Genomic DNA, 22,919 nt, shown 5'->3' with positions numbered 1-22,919 from the left:
TAGATTAAGAGAGAGAGAGATCTGTACTGGTTCATGATCTGGAGTGTGTTTGTCTGGACGAGGGTAGGGGGTTCAAATGTGTGTTTCTTATCCGCCATATAACAAAGGTTAACTTTCCATCTTTGGTTTGAGTTTCAAATCTTTATCTTTGCCATGTTGTGCCATTATCAAGCCTTTTCCTCCATGACACAATTGCAGTGACACCTAGAGGTGGCAATAAACCCGATTCACCTAAAACCTCTGAGACACACACAAAAACAGCGAAGACGTGGAGTAGACGGGGAGATGGGCATCTGTGGGGAAAAAAAGATTCTACAAAACAGATAAAAATTATCAAAATTAATAATTCCGACTGCTAATGCACTATATTTAAACCGTTGTGTTACAGATGCTTTACATCCAAACTAAATTCAAAAATCTCAAGTATAAATGGACCACAAGGTATTATTATATTTGAAAATGCACCATGTATACCAGGTTAATTTCAATATAATGTATATGGATTGTATCTGCAGCTGTTGACTTTACCCCCCCCCCCCAAAAAAAAAACTCAAGTGTGAATAAATTAAAGCAAAAAAAAAAAAATCCATAATTTTTTTAATTTAAATATTTAATAAAAATGTATGGAGCCGTTAAACTGCCCTTATGGTGATGGAAAAAATATGAGATGGGAAGAAAAAAATATATCTCAATGCTTTTATGTTCCTGTGCAAAACTTTTGCATTCCCCCGAGAAACTTTGCGTTCCCTCACAAAACTTTTGCGTGCCACGTTGTGTTCCCTTGCAAAACTTTTGTTTCTGCCGAGTAACTTTTGCATTGCATTGCATTGCATTGTGTTCCCCCAAGAATCTTTGTCTCTCACAAAACTGATGTGTTCCCCAGAGAAACTTTCTCGGAGGAGCACAAAACATTTGCAAGCAAACGCAAAGCCATTGACTCTCCTCACATCTCATATTTTTTTCCATCACCATATCCCTTTAGGGCAGGGTTCCCCAAATCCGGTCCTGGAGGACAAATGCCCTGCAGAGAAGAGCTCAAACCCTGTTCAAACTCACCTGTAACTCTGTAGACCTCGACTAGCTTGTTGTTCAGGTGTGTTTGATCGGGGTTGGAGGTAAACTCTGCAGGACAGTGGCCCTCAAGGACCGGATTGGCAAAACCTTGCTTTTGGGGCTCAGTGATAATGTAAAAGTTATCTGTGGCAATCAACAGCAGTCCACAGACATTAAACTCAAAATAAGCTAATAATATTCCTTTAACCATCACTGAAAACTTGCTGCATAGATGCTGGAATCAGCCAAGAGTAAAAGTGTCCTATACTTGAATGCTGAAAGGACATTGAACCCCCTTTCCCGAAACACACAGGTTTGAGACGCATGCACTCGGATCGGATCACATCAGGCTTCTCCTGCATCACAAGACATGCGTGTGCTCTCGTGCAACGTTCAGTCATCAGGCAAGAGAAAGAGAGAGAAACCTATAATCAAGAGATCTGACACACAAAAGAAACCCAAGGGAAGAAGAAATGAGGAGGGACATGACTGAAGGATGGCAGATTTGCACATGGATGGATGGAGCAAGTGGAGAGAGAGAGAGAGGGAGAGAGTGCAAAAAAAAAAAAGAAATAAGAAGAGATAGATGTTGACCCTGTTGGAAAATCCAGCTAAATAAAAACCAGCTGCTGAAATGCCACTTTAAATCACACTTGTCACTGTCAGTCAGGTGGTCTTTTTCTATCCGAATCTGCAGTCACACTAGACTCCATGCTTTTATAGTGGTAAAAGTGTAGTAACCATGTTTTTTGGCAGATTGATTACCATTTGTATAACAGTTTTACTACAAATTCCATGGTTAAACTAAGGTTAGTGTAGCAAAATACACCTTTTTACTATAGTAACCATGATTTTTGGGTTTTATTTGTAGTAAAACTGTTTAATTTTCGTAAGGGATGTGGACATGTGAGACTAGAGACAATGAAAGTTCAGCTTAAACAAGACGATAATGCACATAATAAAGTCTGGCTGTGGGGAAATGTGTTGTTCTAAGTTTAACATATGCTGGTCTAGATGGTTAGTGGGTCGTGGTTTTGATCTGGTAGAACATCTTGGCCAAACAGTTAAACCATTTTAGATCAGCAAAAACCCACTGTCAAAAAAACCACAACAACTTGACTGCTTAAAACTAATATGACCTGGCTTTTCCAGCAGAGGAGAGGAAAGATAGATGATTTTGTGAGCCGTTCACACTGATAGTGATTTGTAGCAACAAAATGATGAGAAATTTTTCATTTGTATTAATAGCAGCTGGTTTGAGCAGAAACTATTGCCAATTGCCAAGGTATATTTAATGCATTAAAAACCCTTTTATAATGCATTATACATAAAAGCTTTAAGTAAAGTGTTACCGTTGTTTTTCCTTCACGCAAATAGAGCGGCAACCACTAATAGAAAGTGAGTAATTTCACTGTTTTATACGATCCAAATGCATTTAGATTTGCATTTTATCCAAAACAACTTCAGGTACACTTATGTTCAAAAGTTTGAGGTTGATAAGATCTTTTAATGATTTTGAAATGAGTCTCTTATACTCACCAAGGCTGCATTTGATCAAAAATCTTTTTTTTCTTCTTTTTTTTACAATTTAAAATAACCGTTTGCTATATGAATATATTTTAAAATATAATTTATTCCTGATGCAAAGCTGAATTTTCAGCATCATTACTCCAGTCTCCACTGTCATTCTAATATGCTGATTTGCTTCTCAAGAAACATTTCTAATTCTTTCTCTACTAGTTGATCTAATACAAACTGTGTCAGAAACTGTGTGCATTCTGAACGATTCTGTTTCATGCATTTATAATCATGCAATCATCTTGTGATGCATTATTCACTGCTGCGATTAAAAAAAAAGTTCCTCTCCTGAACTCTAATTTTTCAGCTGCTCCATTTGCGATGAGATTGTTATAAACAATGGCTGGTTGGTTGCGCAGAACAAACGCCCACTACGATCAACGATACAGCTACACCAAGTGACCCGCAGTCAGTGTGAACGGGGCTTTATGAAGCCTGCAAAACAGAGAGATGGAGAGGACAAAGAGAGAGAAATGAAGGAATAAAGAAAGAGAGATCTAAAGTCAGCCAGTGGCGTCCGCAGTGCTGAACACGAGACCGCTGTAACCGTGACATGCTCCAAGCTCCATGCTGAATGTGAATCATGAGAAGATGGATGGATGGATGTGACGAGGGCTACCTTGTTCCACCAGACCGGCGGTGGCCCCTGCCGCAGCGGCGGCCGCAGAGACTGAGGAGGGAGCCGTGGTCTGCCTGCCCACTGCCACACACACACAGACACACACATATGCCCATCGTGCCATAGACCACTGCTTCTCAACTGGTTTTGCCAACACTGAATCAATATTGCGTAAAGCTCAAAAGTAACCCCCCAAAAAAGCCTATTTCAGAAGGCCAGATTTAGTGGCTACCCTGGTACGTTTTTTCTGCATTGTTTTTAGCACCTTTTTTAAAACTAAGGCTACACATATAACCTTCTGGAAAAGGTTTTATTTTGGCTGAGTAAAACGATTCACTTGTTTTCTCGATGCATCGATTACAAATCCTGCTGATTCATATGCATAGATCTTAAAACATGGATTTTTGAATCATGAATTGCTCGTTTCAATCAATAATTGATTCAAAATGCTAAAAATTTAGTTAGTTACTATTCTGTGAAGTATTTTTCTACTTCACTATTAACTGACTGAATAAATGTTTTAGTTTTAATAAGATCAATATAAGTTTAATACAGTAAAGTCTATGCAGTTTTATTTTACATTTATTAATTTATTTATTTTCTCACTTGAATACTACTATTAGATCTACATAAAAACCTAAAGAACGGTTTATTCCATTTTTCTGCTTGTTATTTGTTTAATTGTTCTTATGTTGATACTGACTGATTACTGGTTTACTTCAATAATTGCTTTTAATTCAAGCTTTTTACTTAATATTAGGCAAGTATTCACTTTTGCTGCGGTATTGAAATTGGTATCAAGAATTGGCATCTAAAGTAACAACCTAACCATAACAACTCTATTTACAGCAAAAATCATAATAGATAATGTTTTTGTGAAATAAAATTATGTTTTTGGTCATATCGAACACCCCCACTATGAATGTACGTAGAAACAAACAAAATGAAAGCATTAATTGACACTAATCCTGAATCGACCTATGATTGAAACTACTCACACTCCTATAGGCCAATCAGCTGTGTGCAAAGTGACATTTATCTGATGCAATATAGCAAATATATTTTGACAATTGATATTAAACTTTTATTTAAAATTAACATAAATGCATATATATAAATACAAGCTTTAAAATATGTAAAGATTTTTTTAAAACCATTTAACTTGTTTTTTAAGCTATTTGTGAACCTATATAAATTGATTCAATAAATGTAGTGGATTCACTTGCATTAATACAGCCAGATATTTTCCTTCTCAAGCTTTCATGACAGCTCCAGTGTTTCTCCTGCCTTTTAAATGAACTTAAATTCAAGATATTTTTCATAATGATCTCTTAATCTTCAGCAGAAAGTCAGATGTCACACTTTCAGGCACACGCACTGAAGAGTTAATCATAAGATCAAACCCTGAGTTGACGTAAAACATTTATACCAAATTCGCTGAAAATGATCTTCTGCCAAGTGACAGACAAATTAACACCAAAATACCACAGACATAAGGCCTCTGACGTTCGCAGTTAGATACACTTTTAGGTCACGGCACACCAGTTGAGAACCACTGCTGTACTGACATGACATTGAGAGAGAAACTAAGGGATAGAACAGTCTGTTAGCATGGAGAGAGTTAGCTGGAAACACAAGCTGCTGTCTGCAACCAGAGAGGGATTCTGAGAGTCCATTACAGTAGTAATCATATAATGAGTTTTCCCCTGTCATTCTGGAATAAAGAAAAGGCTCATTTTCTTGTCAAGCTCTCTTCGGGGAGCCACTCTCTCCTATCAGCGGGGAATAAACGCCACTTATGCCAGCGCCGATCTACGCCACGGCAAAGCATTTATTTGGGGGTTGGAGTTTCGGTGTTGTGAGAAGGAAGTAGAAATACAGAGGGAAATAAGTGACAGAGAGAAGGTAAACAAGAGATGAAGAAAACAAGAAATAAATCCATATGCAATCTAATGTTCACCAACATTTGCGCTTTTCAAAAAAGCGTACAGTACAAACAGTACAGTCCGATTCATGAACAAGTGACTTTTTGTGAGCTGGTTCTGATTCAGTCAAGACGACTCGCTGAGTTATTGGTTTGAATCAAATCTAACGAGTTGTATGCTTCAGAGAAGCTGCTGAATTAAAACCGACTTGCTTATTACTAAATGGATGTTCGACGTGTAGTCAAAGATACACGTCAAAAATAAATAAATAAATAAAATCAGTGCTAAATATTTTAATTAAAATAAAAACATGAAAAGAAAGTACCAAAAAATAGGTACCAAGTAAAATTTGTTGACAATAATTGGCTTAACTGGACTTGGCAATTTCATAGTAGAAAACAAAAAATCTATACAGTAGATATAATAATGTACATATAATAATATTATTATGAATGCATTTTATTATATTATTATGAAGTAAATAATAATATAATAAGGGCTGTCAAAATTAACATAGCATCCATTTTTTCCTGTCATCCTTTGGCAAGCGTTACATTATATGATCACACTCTTATTTATACAAGTGCTTTTAAACCATTCAAGTGCAATAAGACACAAAAGAGAGTATTGGTATTGGTGCGTATCTGTGACAAAATGCCCGTTTGTCGAGTATCCTCACAAGCACAGTTAAATGAGCCTAATAATCCTGCTGCTGTCTGTCATTAATGTTAATCAAAGAACAAAAAAAGGAAAAATCACTGATTGCTCTTTTTTAGCTTTAATAATAACTTTTGTAGCTTTAATAAGGATTATTAAATCCTATATTTAATTTATAATTCATGAAGTGACGACTGTGAAGTGTTTGATAACTGAATGCCTATAATTAACGGCTAAAATTGAGAAAAAATGTATTTCATTAATTAGCAGCAGTGTTGGTGTCAGTGATACTGGCCTTCTTTCATTAAAAGATTACATTAAACAAGTATTGAAAATATACGCTACTGTCTTTATGTTGTTTCTACATTAATTTGGAGATTAAATGTGAAATTACTACAATATAAACAAAAATGTTTAAAACTTTAAAATGTTAGGTGCGATTAATCACGATTAATTAGTTAACTTTTTAATCATTTGACATATATAAAATACATAAATAAAAATGCAATCCACTTTTTTTCTTTAATCATGGACAATTTCTCTACTATTTGTTTCTACTATGAAATAGCCAAGGCAGATTTATTTATGACTTTTGTGATGATTACATATTTTCAATTTCTCCACCCAAAAAAGACAGAATAAGGGGCATATATATACTATATAAAAAAAATAAAATGTCCCTATCAAAGGCCGAATAAAGGATAAGGGAATGACATATGAGGGCAAGTGTGTGGAGTGACGCTCGGACACTCCCACGCCTCCTCTACCACTGAGTCACCCCGCGGGATGAGGTAATTACAGTAATGAGAGCAGAGAGAGGACGGGGGACGAGCCTCTGATGGAGAGAGCAAGAGAGAGAGAGAGAGAGAGAGAGAGAGAGAGAGAGAGAGAGAGAGAGAGAGAGAGAGAGAGAGAGAGAGAGAGGGAGAGAGAGAGTGGCCATCTAAAACGCTCCTCAAACAGGAACACTGTTGCTTCCGCCCACCAGCCTGCTGTTGAAGTGCGAGCGAGGGAGAGTGTGTGTGTGTGTGTGTGTGTGTGTGTCGGGAAGTGAGAGAGCAGATGCTTCATTACAGCAGATATAAATCACATGTTATTATAAACGCCAGTTATCACAAGCAGCATTTGGCACAGCTACAAACATCTAAAATACGAGGCCCGCTGCTCACAAACGCCACGCGCTTCCTACAGAACCACACGTCTCTGAATCAATCTGTCAGGACACGGCCCGAACGTCCAGCTGCTCTCCGAATCCAATGGTCGGATAAGAAACTGCGTATCGTTCCCTTAGCAGCGAGATTTCCTTTTGTACTGAAGTGTCTGATGCCTCAAGCCACAAGGCAGGATTTATTAATAGCGTAAATACTTAAGTAGATAATTTAAAGGGAGAGTACACCCAAAAATGACAACTCAGTCATCATTTGCGCACCCTTACGTCTTTCCAAAACGAGGAATGATTTCCTTTCCCACGTCGCAGACAAAAAACGTCAGACAGAATGTTAATGCTGCTCTTTTTTACTCAATAACAGTGAATGGTGATGACCATCCAAAAAGCACAATAAATGCATTATATGTATAATGTATACATAATATATTATATATACACTATATTACTTCTGAACACATATGGAAAAAAGCTTTTTACTCTTAGAAGACGTGAAATATAGCAAACAAATGGTATGGTTGTAATAATTTTATGTTTTGTAATAATTAGAGCTGCTAGTCACCATTCACTTGCAACATATGAAAATTGCATAATTATATGCATTAAAAAAGTCATATGAGTTTGGTGTGATCACAAGTTTCATTTTGGGGTGAACAATTCCTTTTCAGTTTTGTTTGTGTTAACTAAAACTTTTTAAAAAATTGGGGCGGGAATAAAGTTGAAATAAAATAAATAATATATAAATATTAGAAGCAAAATTTAAACTTAAAATCCTAACACAAAAATTAGAAATGCTGCCTTGGGCAACTACTAAAAATAACTAAATGACTTAAGTACTAAAATGACTAACACTAAAAATAAAAATAATAAAAAATAATAATAACAAAATCACATAAATTACAAAAAATTTAATGTGAAAATATAAAAGGAAATGCTGATTAAAAATATGAACATATACTATAATATTATATAGAATTAAATAATTCTAAAACAACACTGTTAATAAGAGTTTGTGTTGAGGCTTTTAGAATAGAAGTCAGATTCATTTATTGATTTGTAATTTTTTATTCCTCTACTTTAAGAAGTCAAATAGTTTAGTTAGCACAGTCCGGGTTGGTCGAGTGATTGTGCGGGCCTTTGGTTTTGTCTTTTTTGGGCTCTATGTTTATGCAACAGTTGGTTTAGTGATTTAGTACATAATATCTTGATGTGAACTTACCTGAGAAATTGCGCGACACCAGCATGGTGGTCAGAATCGCACCCTAGATGCGAGAAAGAGAGTAAGGCAAACAGAAGAATCAAGCGGTGGTTTTCAGACATAAACAGATGAAATGCATCTACTTTCAGGCATAATGACTTTGAAGAAGAGACATCAGCAGACCTTGAGTTTCCTTCTTGCGTTGAACTTCTTCAGGCACTCGACCGTTTCCTGTCTGTGCATCATGGACGCCACAGTGGAGCGTTGCTGTGAGAAACAGGAGAATCATTTTATTGATTCAAATTATAAGAATGGTTTGGGTCTTAAAGTTAATATGAAAACTAAAACAGATCCTATTTACATTGCTTGAAATATACCACTTCTCAGAAGTAATGACTTTAAGCATATGTATTCTGGTGTGTGTTGGTATTTAGTTCAGGTCGGTGGCCGGTAATACTCACACAGACCCACGGGTGTTTAAGGGCCTCTTGCGCCGTGATTCTCTTGCCTGGATTGATGGTCAACATCTGATTGATGAGGTTTTTGGCTTCAGGGGTAACCGTGTCCCACTCTGGGGAGGGAAACTACAGGAAACAAAGGAACACAGTTATATTTTGACTCCACAAGTTGTACTGTATGATAGAAACCAAAAGGGGACTCACGTCATAAGCCCCGGCTTTGATCTGTTGGTAGAGCTTGTGCTGGTCTTCATCCCAAAATGGAGGATATCCCACCAGCAGAATATACAGGATGACTCCTGCAATGACATAATAAACATTTCACTAATACCAGATTCTATGCAATTGTCTAAATTATATTACAAAAGTATATAAATAATAATACACACATTTTTTCAAATATATTTTAACAAATGTAAATAATATATATACATATATATATATATACATTATATATATATATATATTATCATTATATATATATATATATATATATATATAATAAATATAAACAAAAATGGCAAATGTTTTAAACTAAAGGGCAAAAAACATATATATATATATATTTATTTCCAAATATATTTTAACAAATATTTAATATACATTATATAAAAATGCAATATAAATCTAAATTAAAGTGGCAAATGTTATCAAAACAATGGCGTTTTTCATTTTGTCCACTTAAAAAATAATAATATTTTTTTAGTTTAATATGAGACAATTTTTTATATATATACTGTGTATATATATATATATATATATATATATATATATAGAGAGAGAGAGAGAGTTTATAAAAATAGTACACACACATATGTGCACATATATATATATATTTTCCAAGAAAAATGTATATATAACAAATATTATCAAATGTAAATAATATTATATAAATTATTAAAAATAAAATATAAATATAAAACTAAAACGACAAATGTTGTCAAAACAGTTAAGCTTTTAATGTCTAATTTTATTTTTTAATAATATATATATATATATTAAATAATATAATATACATCATTTAAAAATTCAAAATAATAAAATAATGCTAATATATTACATTAAATAAAATATAAAAAATATTAAGTTGAATTGTAAAAAGTGTAAATTATATTGTTTACTTATATAGAGGCATATTATATAAAATGTAAACTTAAATTCAGTTTAAGTCAAGATTGATAAAGTTTTGGTTAACAACATTTATTTTGTGACAACAAACAAACAAACATAAGATGCAACATAGGGGAACACTAATAATGAGTGTTACATTTTGAGAATGACTGTGAATCTGTGAATTGCTTCATTGATATACGAACTGTCCTAATGAACCTAGTTGAAATGAATCACTCCCGACCATAGACAAAACAACACCATCCCACCTACTAATCTGCAAAGTAATTAAACCGCTCAACTCAACTAGAGATACTCTAGAGAAAGTGGATGTGAAACAGGACGGTGGTGAAAGCGGCGCTTGGCAACAGCCTCTTGACAACACCTGCCGGAGAGAGCTCTCCACATCTGAGAATGATGCATCTGAATATGTGTGGGGTGTCGGGAGAGAGAAAGAAGATGGAAATAGATGCAAAGAACTCTATCGGGAGGGAGTGTGTGACTCACCACATGCCCAAATGTCCACAGGTTTCCCATAAGCCTCCTTTCTTAGCACTTCTGGGGAAAGGTAACCAGGCGTTCCAGCAAACCCTGCGTGCGAAAGTAAAAAGAAATACACATCTAAAAATGCAACATACAGACTCGTTCCATCTCAACACTGCCTGGACGTTTAAAAAAAAAAAAACATCTGGGTATCACAGTGTATGTGGAAATAACAAAATATTCAACAAATGATGAACACTCAGGTGAGAGTTTAAAGTGCCCACGTACCAAACCAGGCTTGCTGGTCCCCTTGTACTTCGATGGCCAGGCCAAAGTCGGCCAACTTGACGGCGGCGTTCTTGCATTTACTGGCCAAGAGCAGGTTTTCCGGCTGGGGGGGAGATCAGGGGTGCACTCATGTTACTGCTGAACCCAAATCTGATACACGTCACCGCATAACATACAACCACAGCTGTGCGCGAGACATACAAAATATAAGCTGTGCTGGGCAGAGTGCTGTCACCTGTAGAGTTCGCTACAAGCACTTTCATATTGATTTCAACTCTGTTTAAAAAAAAAAATCGGATTAATTATCACTGCTTTCCATTTAAAATCATTTGTGAGATCTTCCTACTTGATATCTATGACCTTTGACCTTATTATTAAAAAATGGAAAAATATTAAATCTTAACAAATCATGGACATTTCTATAGTAAATATAAATATTTCTAGATATGTCAAGCTCTCAAATATTTAAGCACACAGAAGCTGCTATTTGAGTAAAGAAAACTGTTTTTCTCTTGATCAAGAATGACTGGAAAAGTCATTTAAATTCAATGCCCATAAAGAGATTGGAAAAACACTCAGTTCTTGAAACTTCTAAAATTATGAAATGATTTTTTTTAAAATTTGTAATTACTTGTGTATATAAGTACTTGCCACTTTATTAGGTACACCTGTTCAACTGTTCGTTAACGCAAATATCAAATCAGCCAATCTCATCGCAGCAACTCAATGCATTTAGGCATGTAGACATGATCGAGACGATCTGCTGAAGTTCAAGCTGAGCGTCAGAATGGAGAAGAAAGGGGATTTAAGAGACTGAACGTGGCATGCTTGTTGGTGTCAGACAGAATGGTCTGAGTATTTCAGAAACTGCAGATCTACTGGGATTTTCACACACAACCATCTCTAGAGTTTACAGAGAATGGTCTAAAAAACAGAAAATATCCAGTGAGCGGCAGTTCTGTGGGAGAAAATGCCTTGTTGATGTCAGATGTCAGAGGTCAGCGACCAGATGAGCTGATAGAAAGACACCAGTAACTCAAATAAGCTCTCGTTACAACCGAGGTGCAGAAGAGCATCTCTGAACACACAACACGTCAAACCTTGAAGCAGAAGAGCTCCAGCAGCAGAACACACACACCGGTGACACTCCTGTCAGCTGAGAACTGGAGACTGAAGCTACGATTCACACAGACTCCCCAAAACTGGACAATAGAAGATTGGAAAAATGTTGCCAGGTCTGATGAGTCTGCAGCGACGTTCAGATGGTCGGGTCAGAATTTAAACAACATGAAAGAATGGATCCATCCTGCCTTGTATCAGTGGTTCAGACTGCTGGTGCTGTAATGGTGAAATGGGTATTTTCTTGGCACACTTTGGGCCCTTTAGTACCAATTGAGGATCTTTAAACGCCACAGCCGGCCTGAGTATTGTTGCTGACCATGTCCATCCCTTTATGACCACAGTGTATCATCTTCCAGCTGGATAACGCTCAATGTCACAAAGCTTAAATCATCTCAAACTGGTTTCTTGAACATGACAGTGAGTTCATAGTCCAGTCATCAGATCTCAATCCAATAGAGCAGCTTTGGGATGTGCTGGAACGGGAGATTCGCATTATGGATCTGCAGCAACTGTGTGATGCTCTCATGTCAATATGGACCAAAATGAGGAAAGTTTCCAGCACCTTGTTGAATCTTTGCCATGAAGAATTAAGGCAAAAGGGGGTCCAACCTGGTGTAGCAAGTTGTACTTAAATAAAGTGGCCAGTGAGTGTGTATATATATATATATATATATACACACACTGTACACACACATTTTATTTAACTATTTTAATACATTTACACTCCTAATTTGTGTAAATGCATTTAAAACATTTTTTTTTGTGTGTAAATAAGCAGATTTGCCACTCCAGCAGAGGTACCAGGAATATCTCCACCTATATGCTCTTTCCTCTGAGACTTCAGTAGATTTCAGTAAAATTAGCTTACTTTTGAAGAAAGTTCATTTAAAAAAAATGTACCTCCACAGATATTTACACAGAACATTGAGAACCTTTAACCTACAAGGGTTGATTTGATTTCATGTTGATCTTAAAAACTGTACATAAATATGGACATACTACCATTCAAAAGTTGAGTCAGTAAGATTTTTATTTTTTTAAAGAAAAATTAATCCTTTTTTTATTCAGCAAGGATGCATTAAACTGACCGAAACTAAAGATCTTTAATCTTATTTATTATCTTTAATAAATAAGATAGCTTTAGGTTATTTGAGCCTTGGTGAGCAAAAGAATTCTTTCAAAAACATAAAAACATCTTACTGACCCCAAACTTTTGAACGGTAATCTACCTCCATAAATATTTACACAGACCATTTAACAAACGGTATCAAGAAATCCAATAGGGTTCATTTTAATTTCATGTCGAATGTAAAACGCACATGCAGGCTGTCACGTAACCAACTGTCACTCATTTAGACCTATCGGTTAATAATACATCATCCCACTTATCACACACATTCACACCTCCACACAATGTTCAGCAGGAGAGCGAGAGTGTGTGTGCTGTTATTAAGTAGGTTACGTTCCCTCTGCTCTGGTGGAAGTCGAGCCAGGTGGGAAATTGGGTCCAGAGGAGCAAAGCATCATGGGAAACTTATTCAGGCTCAATCTTTGATCTCTTTCTTATGCTCACGCTACAGATGCCGTATTGAAACAGAGACGGACGGTCTATTCGTGGAGCTCAGACGGCATCTTGAAGTTTCGGGCTCGTGATTTAAAATGCGTTCTGGTTGAGGATCCGTAGGATGGAACTGGAAACGCATCCAGACTGAGATTTGCATAATCTGAGTCTTCGAAATATAAAAAAAAAGCCTTCTAAACTAAAGCAGGATTAGGAAGAGAAGCAACATGAAATCAAAACTGACCCGATTTACTTTATTAATAGACATTCTTGATCACTCTACCGCTGAACGATATCCCATTCTTGTTCAGCGTCAACTTGTTTGTGAACTCTTCAAACAAATTGCATTTAAATTGACATAAAAAAACAATGAAAAATGAATCTGACATACTAGCCCAATCTGAAGTTAAGCAAGAAATAGATATCCATGCACGCAACAGCACAGTCACCCATGCCAAATGGGATCCTGAGTATTAAGCCACACCCCCTACAGGTTATTAATCATCTCACCATTCGACTCTCATTATAATCGTACAGCATACGAGGCACATTTGGACATCAACGCAAGCACAACACAAGCACAGAAAAACACATCACCTGTCACTCACCTTGAGATCTCGGTGCACCACGCCCATTTGATGGCAATGAAGCACCGCCTCCAGGATCTGCTGGATGCAGTGACTGCATGCAAACACCAGGGGGCGCATGTTAGTTTGAGCAATGCCATTCTCTCGTGCACAGGCACAGGCAGGTAATGCAGGGCCATTACAAGGAGCTACTAATAAATGTAACATCTTCTTCGCCAAACATAATAAAATACGTTAAGTGACTCCCTCTTCCAAAAAACGTGCAAATTTTCACAAGTGTGGCAAAGACTTTTTAACCTGGCCCTAGCCAGATGAATTTCGCTCCGCCTAGCTTCACTCACATCCATCTGGAACCTCCTCCATTGAGAGTGATTTCTCCAACCAACTTTATGGTTTAGCCAATCAGGACGCAGGGCGGGAGTTTCATAGATGTGACGTAGTGGAGAAGCGACCGTGAGACTGTTTTGATTCAGACAACAATGGCGGCTCGCATCGAGGAAACAAGCATTAACATTGATGCTGTTAACATTGATTTCATCCGTGTTGTCCAATCCACCTAATATTGTTTCATTAAAAGAACATCAGAGAACGGATCTTAAGGCTTTTGTTGGTGGAAACGATGTTATATAGATCAGTGCCTTCTCCCGACCGGATTCTTCAGCGTCACGGGTTGGCTTCGGTGTGAGTGGTTGAAATAGCACGTCGATAAAGATGACAGACAAGTGGCTTATCCAATCATATGCAAGGATTTTTGATAAGGCCCAGCCTTCTGAAACGCCATTTCAATGGATCGGTTCCAGATGGATGTGAGTGAAGCTAGGCGGAGCGAAATTCATCTGGCAAGGGCCAGGTTAAAGACTTTTATCTACCGGATGAATCTCCATCTCATGTCCAGGTCACATTTCCCCCACAAATCAAAAGAAAATGTTATTTATTTAGAAATGTTGTTAATATTGTTATTTAAATGATTTTTATTGTTGTTATTGTTTATTTAATTTTTCATCATATTTTAACCTGTTAAGATCCTGGACCATTTTGGGGGATTTCCGGCTGGATTTGGCCTACCCAAAATTAAATTCTTCCCATTTCCACTTAGTTTTGTCAAAATGGACAATTTCGGTGTCATTTTACAGAAAACCCTTTGAAGTTTAAAAAAAAACAGTGATAAAAGTGCTAAACATTTAAGTATATGTTGTTTGAGCTGTAATAAACACCAAAATGTATTTTTTTATTTTAAATTCATTTTTGAAAGTGTATAACTCAGAGGAAAACGAATAGTTGAATAAAGTCGTTATTTTAGTTTTATTTTTGCGCACAAAAAGTATTCTCATCGCTTGATAAACTTAAGGTTAAGCCACTGTAGTCACTTGGACTATTTTAACGATGTTTTAACTAACTTTTCTGAGCCGCCAGAATACAATTACCTTTTCATTTTCATTTTTGGGTGAACTAAACCCTTTAATGTTTATTTAATTTATTTGTATTATATTTATCATAAATAAATATTATTTCATTATTATCATTTACTTTTCGTTATATTTTAAATAAATGAAACAAAAACAAATAAATAACATTTAAAATAAAATTCTTAAAACATTTATGACATTTCCATGCCAGTTAAGCACATTTTATCCCACATTTTTGCTGTCTTAATCAGGGGCTCCAGTCATCGGCTAATTAATTCTTTATTTTGATTTCAGAGTAAAACATGACCCAGACACAGAGATTCACTCTTGGATTTATCTTATCTGCAAAGAAAACTGAAGGGTTAGCTTTCAAACACATTAAAAAAAAAATAGCACATAACTAAAAGCAACTTGGGACTTGAGGAAGACAACCACTATCACCCTTTCTGACACTTCTGGATGAAATGAAGCCTCTTTCTCTATATTATAAACTGCGTTGAGTCCGCAGAAGTGTTAACGTGCATCTACGTCTTTTGCAACGGCAGACGTGATGCTTTTCCTGCATACAGAAACCCTGCTTTACTGACACAGGAAGCTCTAGCTATAACACTACACACTTCACCACCCACGACGACAGCGAGCATCAGGAGAGAGAGAGAGAAGGAGAAAGAGAAAGACTGAGGCCAGAAAGAATGGCTAAAAGAGAGGTAAGACTGGCAGGTGGCCCTGGAGTGTTTTTTGGCAGTTGTGTGTTGAAATGTACCGGTGTGTGAGGAGAGGAAGGTGGACGTGTGAGTCAGCCTGTGTAGGCGTGTGCTGCTGATGTACTGAGAGTCAGTGTGTGTGTACATGTGTGTTCATGTGGTAAAACTGGAACATAGAAAGCTGTTTTCTAGTTCTTCTACACCACGACTCTTCAACTGCCCTCTTTTGGGGGACAACATACCCAGATGAAGATGAGTCTGAGAGTGGTAATCATTAGATCTGAGCACTTTCATTGAACATAATGTCCTGACATGAAAAACAAAACAACTATTTTTATTTTATTCATCCATCCATATTTCCATCCATCCGTCTATCATTCCATCATCCCTCCATCGTTCCATCCATCCATCCATCCATCCATCCATCCATTATTCCGCCTATCGTTCCATCCGTCTATCATTCCACCATCCATCCATCCATCATTCCGCCTATTGTTTCATCTGTCTATCATTCCACCATCCATCTATCCATCCATCCGTCTATCATTCCATCATCCATCCATCGTTCCATCCATCCATCTGTCAATCATTCCATCATCCCTCCATCGTTCCATCCATCCATTATTCCACCTATCGTTCCATCAGTCTATCATTCCATCATCCATCCATCCATTATTCCACCTATCGTTCCATCAGTCTATCATTCCATCATCCATCCATCCATTATTCCACCTATCGTTCCATCAGTCTATCATTCCATCATCCATCCATCATTCCGCCTATCGTTCCATCTGTCTATCATTCCACCATCCATCTATCCATCCATCCATCCGTCTATCATTCCATCATCCATCCATTGTTCCATCCATCCATCTGTCTATCGTTCCATCATCCATCCATCCATCCATCCATCCATCTGCCTATCGTTTCATCTGTCTATCGCTCCATCCATCTATCTACCCATCCTTCCTTCCATCCGTCTATCGTTCCATCTGTCTATCATTCCGTCATCCATCCATCCATCCGCCTATCGTTTCATCTGTCTATCTACCCATCCATCCATCGTTCCATCTATCTATCTACCATCCTTCCATCCGTCCGTCTATTTGTCTATCATTCCATCCATCCGCCTATCGTTCCATCTGTCTATCGTTCCACCGTTCCATCTATCTATCTATCTATCTATCTATCTATCTATCTATCTATCTATCTATCTATCTATCTATCTATCTATCTATCTATCTATCTATCTATCTATCCTTCCATCTGTCCGTCTATCGTTCCATCTATCCATCCATCCATCATTCCGCCTATCGTTCCATCTGTCTATCCATCCATCCATCCATCTATCTGTCTATCTATCCATCCATCCATCATTCCGCCTATCGTTCCATCTGTCTATTGTTCCATCTGTCTATCCATCCATCCATCCATCCATCCATCCATCCATCCATCCATCCATCCATCTATCTATCTATGCATCCATCCATCTCTTTCCATCCATCCATCTATCGTTCCTATCCATCCATTCATCTATCTTTCGTTCCATCCATCTATCCATATATCGTTCCATCTATCTATCCATATATCTGTTGTTCCATCCATCTGTCCGTCCATCCATCCATCCCTATAATTATAAATAACTTAAACCAAAAAAGAGAAAATAGAATAGACCTCCTCTATATTTGTCCTGCAAATACTAGATCAACTGCAATTCTCAGATATTTCAGCAGATAATTTCATTTCATTTCATTATAACTTGATCTGATGATGAAATGAGCCACATCCGTTCAACTAACCTCTCTGTCACTTTTCCACCATCAGTGTCTCTTTACTGAATAAGACACATTTATCAGAATAGACACAATCACAAATGGTGCAAATGACTGAACTATAGACTTAACCTCTAACTCTGCTCCAAATGCTTGCACTGAGTGCTGGACTCGTCTCTGGCCGCACAGCAATCTCATCAATATCAATCGAGAGGCAATAGAAATGACTGATGGCTGCATCTGGCTCACAGGCCGGCAGCTGAAGAGCCCGGAGACTAACACTGTTGGGCTCACTAATTTAACATAAAAAGATTCCGCAAGAAAGAAAAATCACAAATGGGATCTCTTTAAAGGAGTTATAACACAAGAAATCCAATTTTTCTTAAACCTTTGAGGTAGAAGAGTTCAACAGTGTAACTTCGAGAGCTCAAAACTTCTCCAGTCTGAAAGCAACATTTATTGAAGCCCAGCTGCAAAATCAAATTTGGAAGAAAGTCTGAAATAGTATTTTCTTGTGAAACATGCTCCAAAAATCTTTGTTTTAATTACATTTCTTGTAGTTCCCTGTGCATTTAAAGCTTTGGTAGTAAAACTAGAGCAACTAAAAATTTGAGCAAAACAACGTTTTCATTCTTGGGCATTTTACTAACGTTACCCTGTTTTCTAGCTAAACCATCTCATCTCTCTAACTATCTATTGTTCCATCTTATCTATCTATCTATCTATCTATCTATCTATCTATCTATCTATCTATCTATCTATCTATCTATCTATCTATCTATCTATCTATCTATCTATCTATCTATCTAATCCATCTTATCCATCCATCCATCACTAAAAATATAAATAACTAAAAAAAGAGAGAAAACCGTATAGACCTCTATCTTTGTCCTGCAAATACTAGCTCAAGTGAAATTCTCAGATATTTCAGCAGATAATTTCATTTAATTATAACTTGACCCGATGATAAAATGAGCTACATCCGTTCAACTAACTTCTCTGTCAAAAAACTCAATGTAAAACATACAACATTAAGTTATGATTGTTTTTAGAGCCTGAGTATGTTTTTAGAGCAAATCAATTCATTATCATTGATTTTAGAGCACATGACCCCAAAATTTTGATTTTGAGTCGCAAGTGTCAAATTCACCCATGACCAAATGATCTCATCAATGTGATCCATTTTAATTGTATGTCTCTACACTCTTACAGGATTTAAGGAGAACAACCTGAAACAAAGTTGATGGGTAAATGAAATAAATAAGAACTCAATTAAGTCTCCTGAGCAATAAAAGTGCAATTCCTGACTATTTTACCTCTGTCAGCAAGTCAAGAGGTCAGACCTATCAAATGCATGGTCGTATGGCGCAGGTAACCTCCCGTTTCCCCTCTCAAAGGTCCGGCTGAACTGAGCAGAAACAGTCAGGAGCTTTATTTGAGCTTCTGAATCAAGACCACAACAAACTGCGAGACTCTGTAAGAGCCCTTCACTCAAGTGCCTATTAAACAAAACAGTGGCACTCTGTCATCCTGAATGCCAGGCTTGACTGAAACAATACATTACACGCGCCCGAGAATTACCCAATTGCAAAGATAAATGACACTGTTTTGAAACAACAAAAAGGAAGACAGACAGCGATACAAGAAACAAACAGAGAGCAGACAGAACGGGTGAGGAGAAACTCTCAGTGCATCAAGAGCAGTTCGGCTGTTTTCACACTCGAGCGTCTGCTGCCGACCCGACTTCATATGACGTCACAATTTGATTGGTTTGATCAATGGGGCAGAACGCTCAAATATACCTTATCAACCCCTAAAGGATGCATATTAGTACTTTAAATTAATAGTTCATGCAAAAGTGAGAGTTCTGTCATTATTCACCCTCATGTCGTTCCAAACCTGTGTGACTTTTTTCTCCGGAACACAAAACAAGATATTCTGAAAAACGTTTGGGTCAGTATTGTTATTGTTAACTAAAACTATTAGAGTGCAACAGTTGGGTTTCGGAAGTAAAAACTCAATTTTCCCCATAGGGAAATTGATTTTGAATGATAACTTATAAACCTTTAAAAGAACCTTACTGTGAGCTGTGAGGCTGTTAATCAATGGTATTTGCTTCTGTTAAAGATGTCAGCCTGCATTTTTTTCAATGTAGTTTTAAAATAATAGTGTTTAACAGCGGAAATCATGGTTGAAAAACTACATTACCCATAATGCTGTACGGAAAATTCCACCAATCAGAGTCGAAACAAGCAAAAAGCAGCAAAAGATCTCGTTAGCTCCGCCCACTCCCATGAAGCACCACAAATTATGTAATCAAGTAGATCTCCCTACTTTCAAAATACTCAAATATATATATATATATATATAAAATAATCAATATTTTTAAATATAGTAGTAGTTTCATATTTTTTCCGTCATTTTTAAATAATGCTTCATGGGATTTTAGTTCTTTCAACCACTAAAGCTGTTAAGTACATGGTCTTGTACTTTAGTATTTTTGTCTGATTTTCAAATACTTTTTTTTGCTTCAAATCAAAGTTTGTAATGTTATGATTCACCTTGTAGCTGGTTGACTTGGTTCATGGCTTATAATGCTTTAATCAAGACTTTAATTCCAATGGGAGAAATGAATGGAAAAAAATACTTCCCGAAACCAACGCCGCTGAAAAAGTGGGTGGCGCTGTTGCATGCAATTGTACATTTTTCAATGTCAAATTTGTCTATTGTGTTTCACACAAGACAGTCAGTCATGCAAGTTTGGAACGGCATGAAGCAATGAAGACAGAACCCTCATTTTTTTCCTAAAAGTACCTTAAAGTGAAATCAATAAAGCACAATTTGAGGCATTATAATAAAACCTTCTTTTTGATGCTTGTTCAAAATTGACAACTTGCATCTGCAACAGACGTGTTTACGATGGTATGACACAAATTGCACTGTGAATCATAGCCAAATAATACAAAGTGGAAAGTGACCTGTAGAGGAATTCAGACCAAACTACTCGCACACAAACAAAACATTTCGTATAGGATATCATTTAAAACTATTTTCACTCAGAAATATCACAAATAATTACAAAGAAATGGAAAGTAACACGTTGAATTAAACGTGAAATTCTGAAGAAAGTCTGAAATAGTATTTTCTTGTGAAACATGCTCCAACAATCAGTGCTTTATTTACTTTCTTGCAATTCCCTGTGCATTTTAAGCAATGTTTTCGATCTTAGACCCTGTTTTCTAGCTAAAATGGCAAAAAAAAACTGCAGCTAGGGCACTAGTGCGCAAATCCACTGCGAATTGTAGCCAAATAACACAATGTGAAACGAGATCATAGCGAGAAATTAAACTCCAGTTCAGACTAAACAATTAAACCAAGTGTGAAAACAGCCATCGAGTGCAGAAACACACCTGAAGTCCCAGACGTACGGTTCAAGACAGTCAGACACGCAAATGGGCGGCACGAAACAGGCAAGAATCACATGACACATGCAGGGGGCCAGTGCACTTCCCATACTGACCTTCAGGTCCCTGTGCACAATGTCATGATGGTGAATGTGACTGACACTCTCTAGAATCTGATGGATACAATGACTGTAAAGACAAGCGAGAGAGGAGAGGACAGACAGGAAACAAGAAGAAAAAGAATCGATGAGGGAAGAGAGCCGTGAAGGAGGTGGTGAATTAGTCACGGGGAGACGAGCGCGGGACAGGAACAACACAGATAAGAGAGACCGTTTGATATGATTGTATGGAGAGGGTGATGAAATGAGACGAGTGATAACGGTGAAAGACCTGATGTTACACGGCGCAGAACAATAGAAGCAGTCAGGCGGGGACGCATCATTTCCTGTGAGGGCGCTGTGCCGATGACGCTCACATGTGGGATGGAGAAATGGAGGGAAGGGTGGATGAATCAAACAGAGTAGAGCTGGAAATATGGAAATGATCTGTGTGTGTGTGTGTGTCTGGATGTTTAAGAGTGTATCAACTGTTTTCTGAAATGCTTACGGTGTTTTCCTCACACACATCTAACACAGGCCTCATTAATAAGGATGGTCTGCAGTGTGAGAGCGTTTCGGGACCGTTGGGAGAAAAGTCACTCGTCCTTTTAGGCCAGCGCCGCACTGCCACTCAAAATCTTACATTCTTTATGTGTGCAAAAAACAAGACTGACACGGAAGAGAAGAAATTGTTGAATAAAGTCATTATTTTAGTTTATTTGCACACAAAAAGTATTCTCGTCACTTCATAACATTAAGGTCGAACCACTGTAGTCACATGGACTATTTTAACGGTGTCTTTACTACCTTTCTGGGCCTTGAAATTTGCAATGACGTTGCTGGGTGGTTCAGAAACCTCTTCGATTTCTTCAAAAATATCTTAATTTGTATTCCAAAGATCAACAAAAGTCTTACGGGTTTGGAACGACATGAGGGTGAGTGATTACTGCCAGATTTTTTTAATTTTTGGGTGAACTAAGCCTTTAACGGTTTAGTTTTCTGTGATGTAATGATGTTTTATCACTCAAATAATGTAGCCGAATAAAAGATTCTGAAGTCGTCAACACGGAAAAAAAAAGAAAAAGAAAAGAGTTTAAAAGTTTAGAAAACTGCAAACTAATCAGCAATGTTGTAAGTCTTTCTTTTTGTAAAACACATGTTTTTGTAAAGAAAATTTTAAAAATACCTTTATAATAAATTTAAAATAAATAAATAGCCAATATAAAAACATACAATATGGTTCAAAAGTTCGGGGTCAGTGAGATTAAAATAAAATAAATAAGAAAAAATAAATTAATACTTTTATTCAGCAAGGATGCATTAAATTGACCAAAAGTGTCAGTAAAGACATTTATAAAGTTACAAAATATTATATTTCAACTAAATGTTCCATTCATAAAAAAATCATGTTTTCACGGAAATATTAAGCAGCACAACTGTTTTCAACATAAACTGTTAAGTGTCTGTCAGGGATTTCTAGTGCTCTTGAAACAGATCGAGCTCAGATGAAGCCAGTGTGCGGGTTCATGTGGCGCTGTGCTGGAGAGGGCTGAATATGAGCCGACACTGTCATTATGTGTGTGAATTAGAGGCCTACTTTCAGACACTGCTCTAGTGGAGGCAGGTGGAGGGGCTACGGCCCTCCGGAAGGATACATTTCATCGTCTTGACGGTGGATGGGCGGCATCGTGACACGTTTCTACCCACGAATATGGCGGATGAGCTCACTGA

At 37.1% G+C, this 22,919-nt stretch overlaps 1 protein-coding gene across 45 annotated transcripts in view; it reads right to left on the bottom strand.

Annotated features, from left to right (window-relative positions):
* The window catches only part of LOC130094923 (calcium/calmodulin-dependent protein kinase type II subunit beta), a 70,640-nt gene that overhangs the window by 27,046 nt on the left and 20,675 nt on the right, over positions 1-22,919 (bottom strand). For 20 of the 45 annotated variants that reach the window (XM_056261480.1, XM_056261477.1, XM_056261475.1 and 17 more), the window contains exons 6-13: positions 13,826-13,898; positions 10,535-10,637; positions 10,271-10,354; positions 8,858-8,952; positions 8,657-8,779; positions 8,379-8,462; positions 8,217-8,259; positions 3,251-3,331 (exon numbers count right to left, since the gene is read on the bottom strand). In XM_056261480.1, the coding sequence (XP_056117455.1) occupies positions 3,251-3,331; positions 8,217-8,259; positions 8,379-8,462; positions 8,657-8,779; positions 8,858-8,952; positions 10,271-10,354; positions 10,535-10,637; positions 13,826-13,898 (686 nt within the window). Of the gene's footprint in view, positions 1-3,250; positions 3,332-8,216; positions 8,260-8,378; positions 8,463-8,656; positions 8,780-8,857; positions 8,953-10,270; positions 10,355-10,534; positions 10,638-13,825; positions 13,899-21,206; positions 21,280-22,919 lie in introns of all 45 variants that reach the window. The other 25 variants (XM_056261486.1, XM_056261482.1, XM_056261495.1 and 22 more) reach the window with 3 other exon arrangements.

This window comes from Rhinichthys klamathensis, unplaced genomic scaffold (assembly GCF_029890125.1).
Source record: "Rhinichthys klamathensis goyatoka isolate OS25496 unplaced genomic scaffold, OSU_Roscu_1.1 h1tg000183l_1, whole genome shotgun sequence".
Classification (NCBI taxonomy): domain Eukaryota; kingdom Metazoa; phylum Chordata; class Actinopteri; order Cypriniformes; family Leuciscidae; genus Rhinichthys; species Rhinichthys klamathensis.
This window is presented reverse-complemented; position numbering and strand designations above follow the sequence as displayed.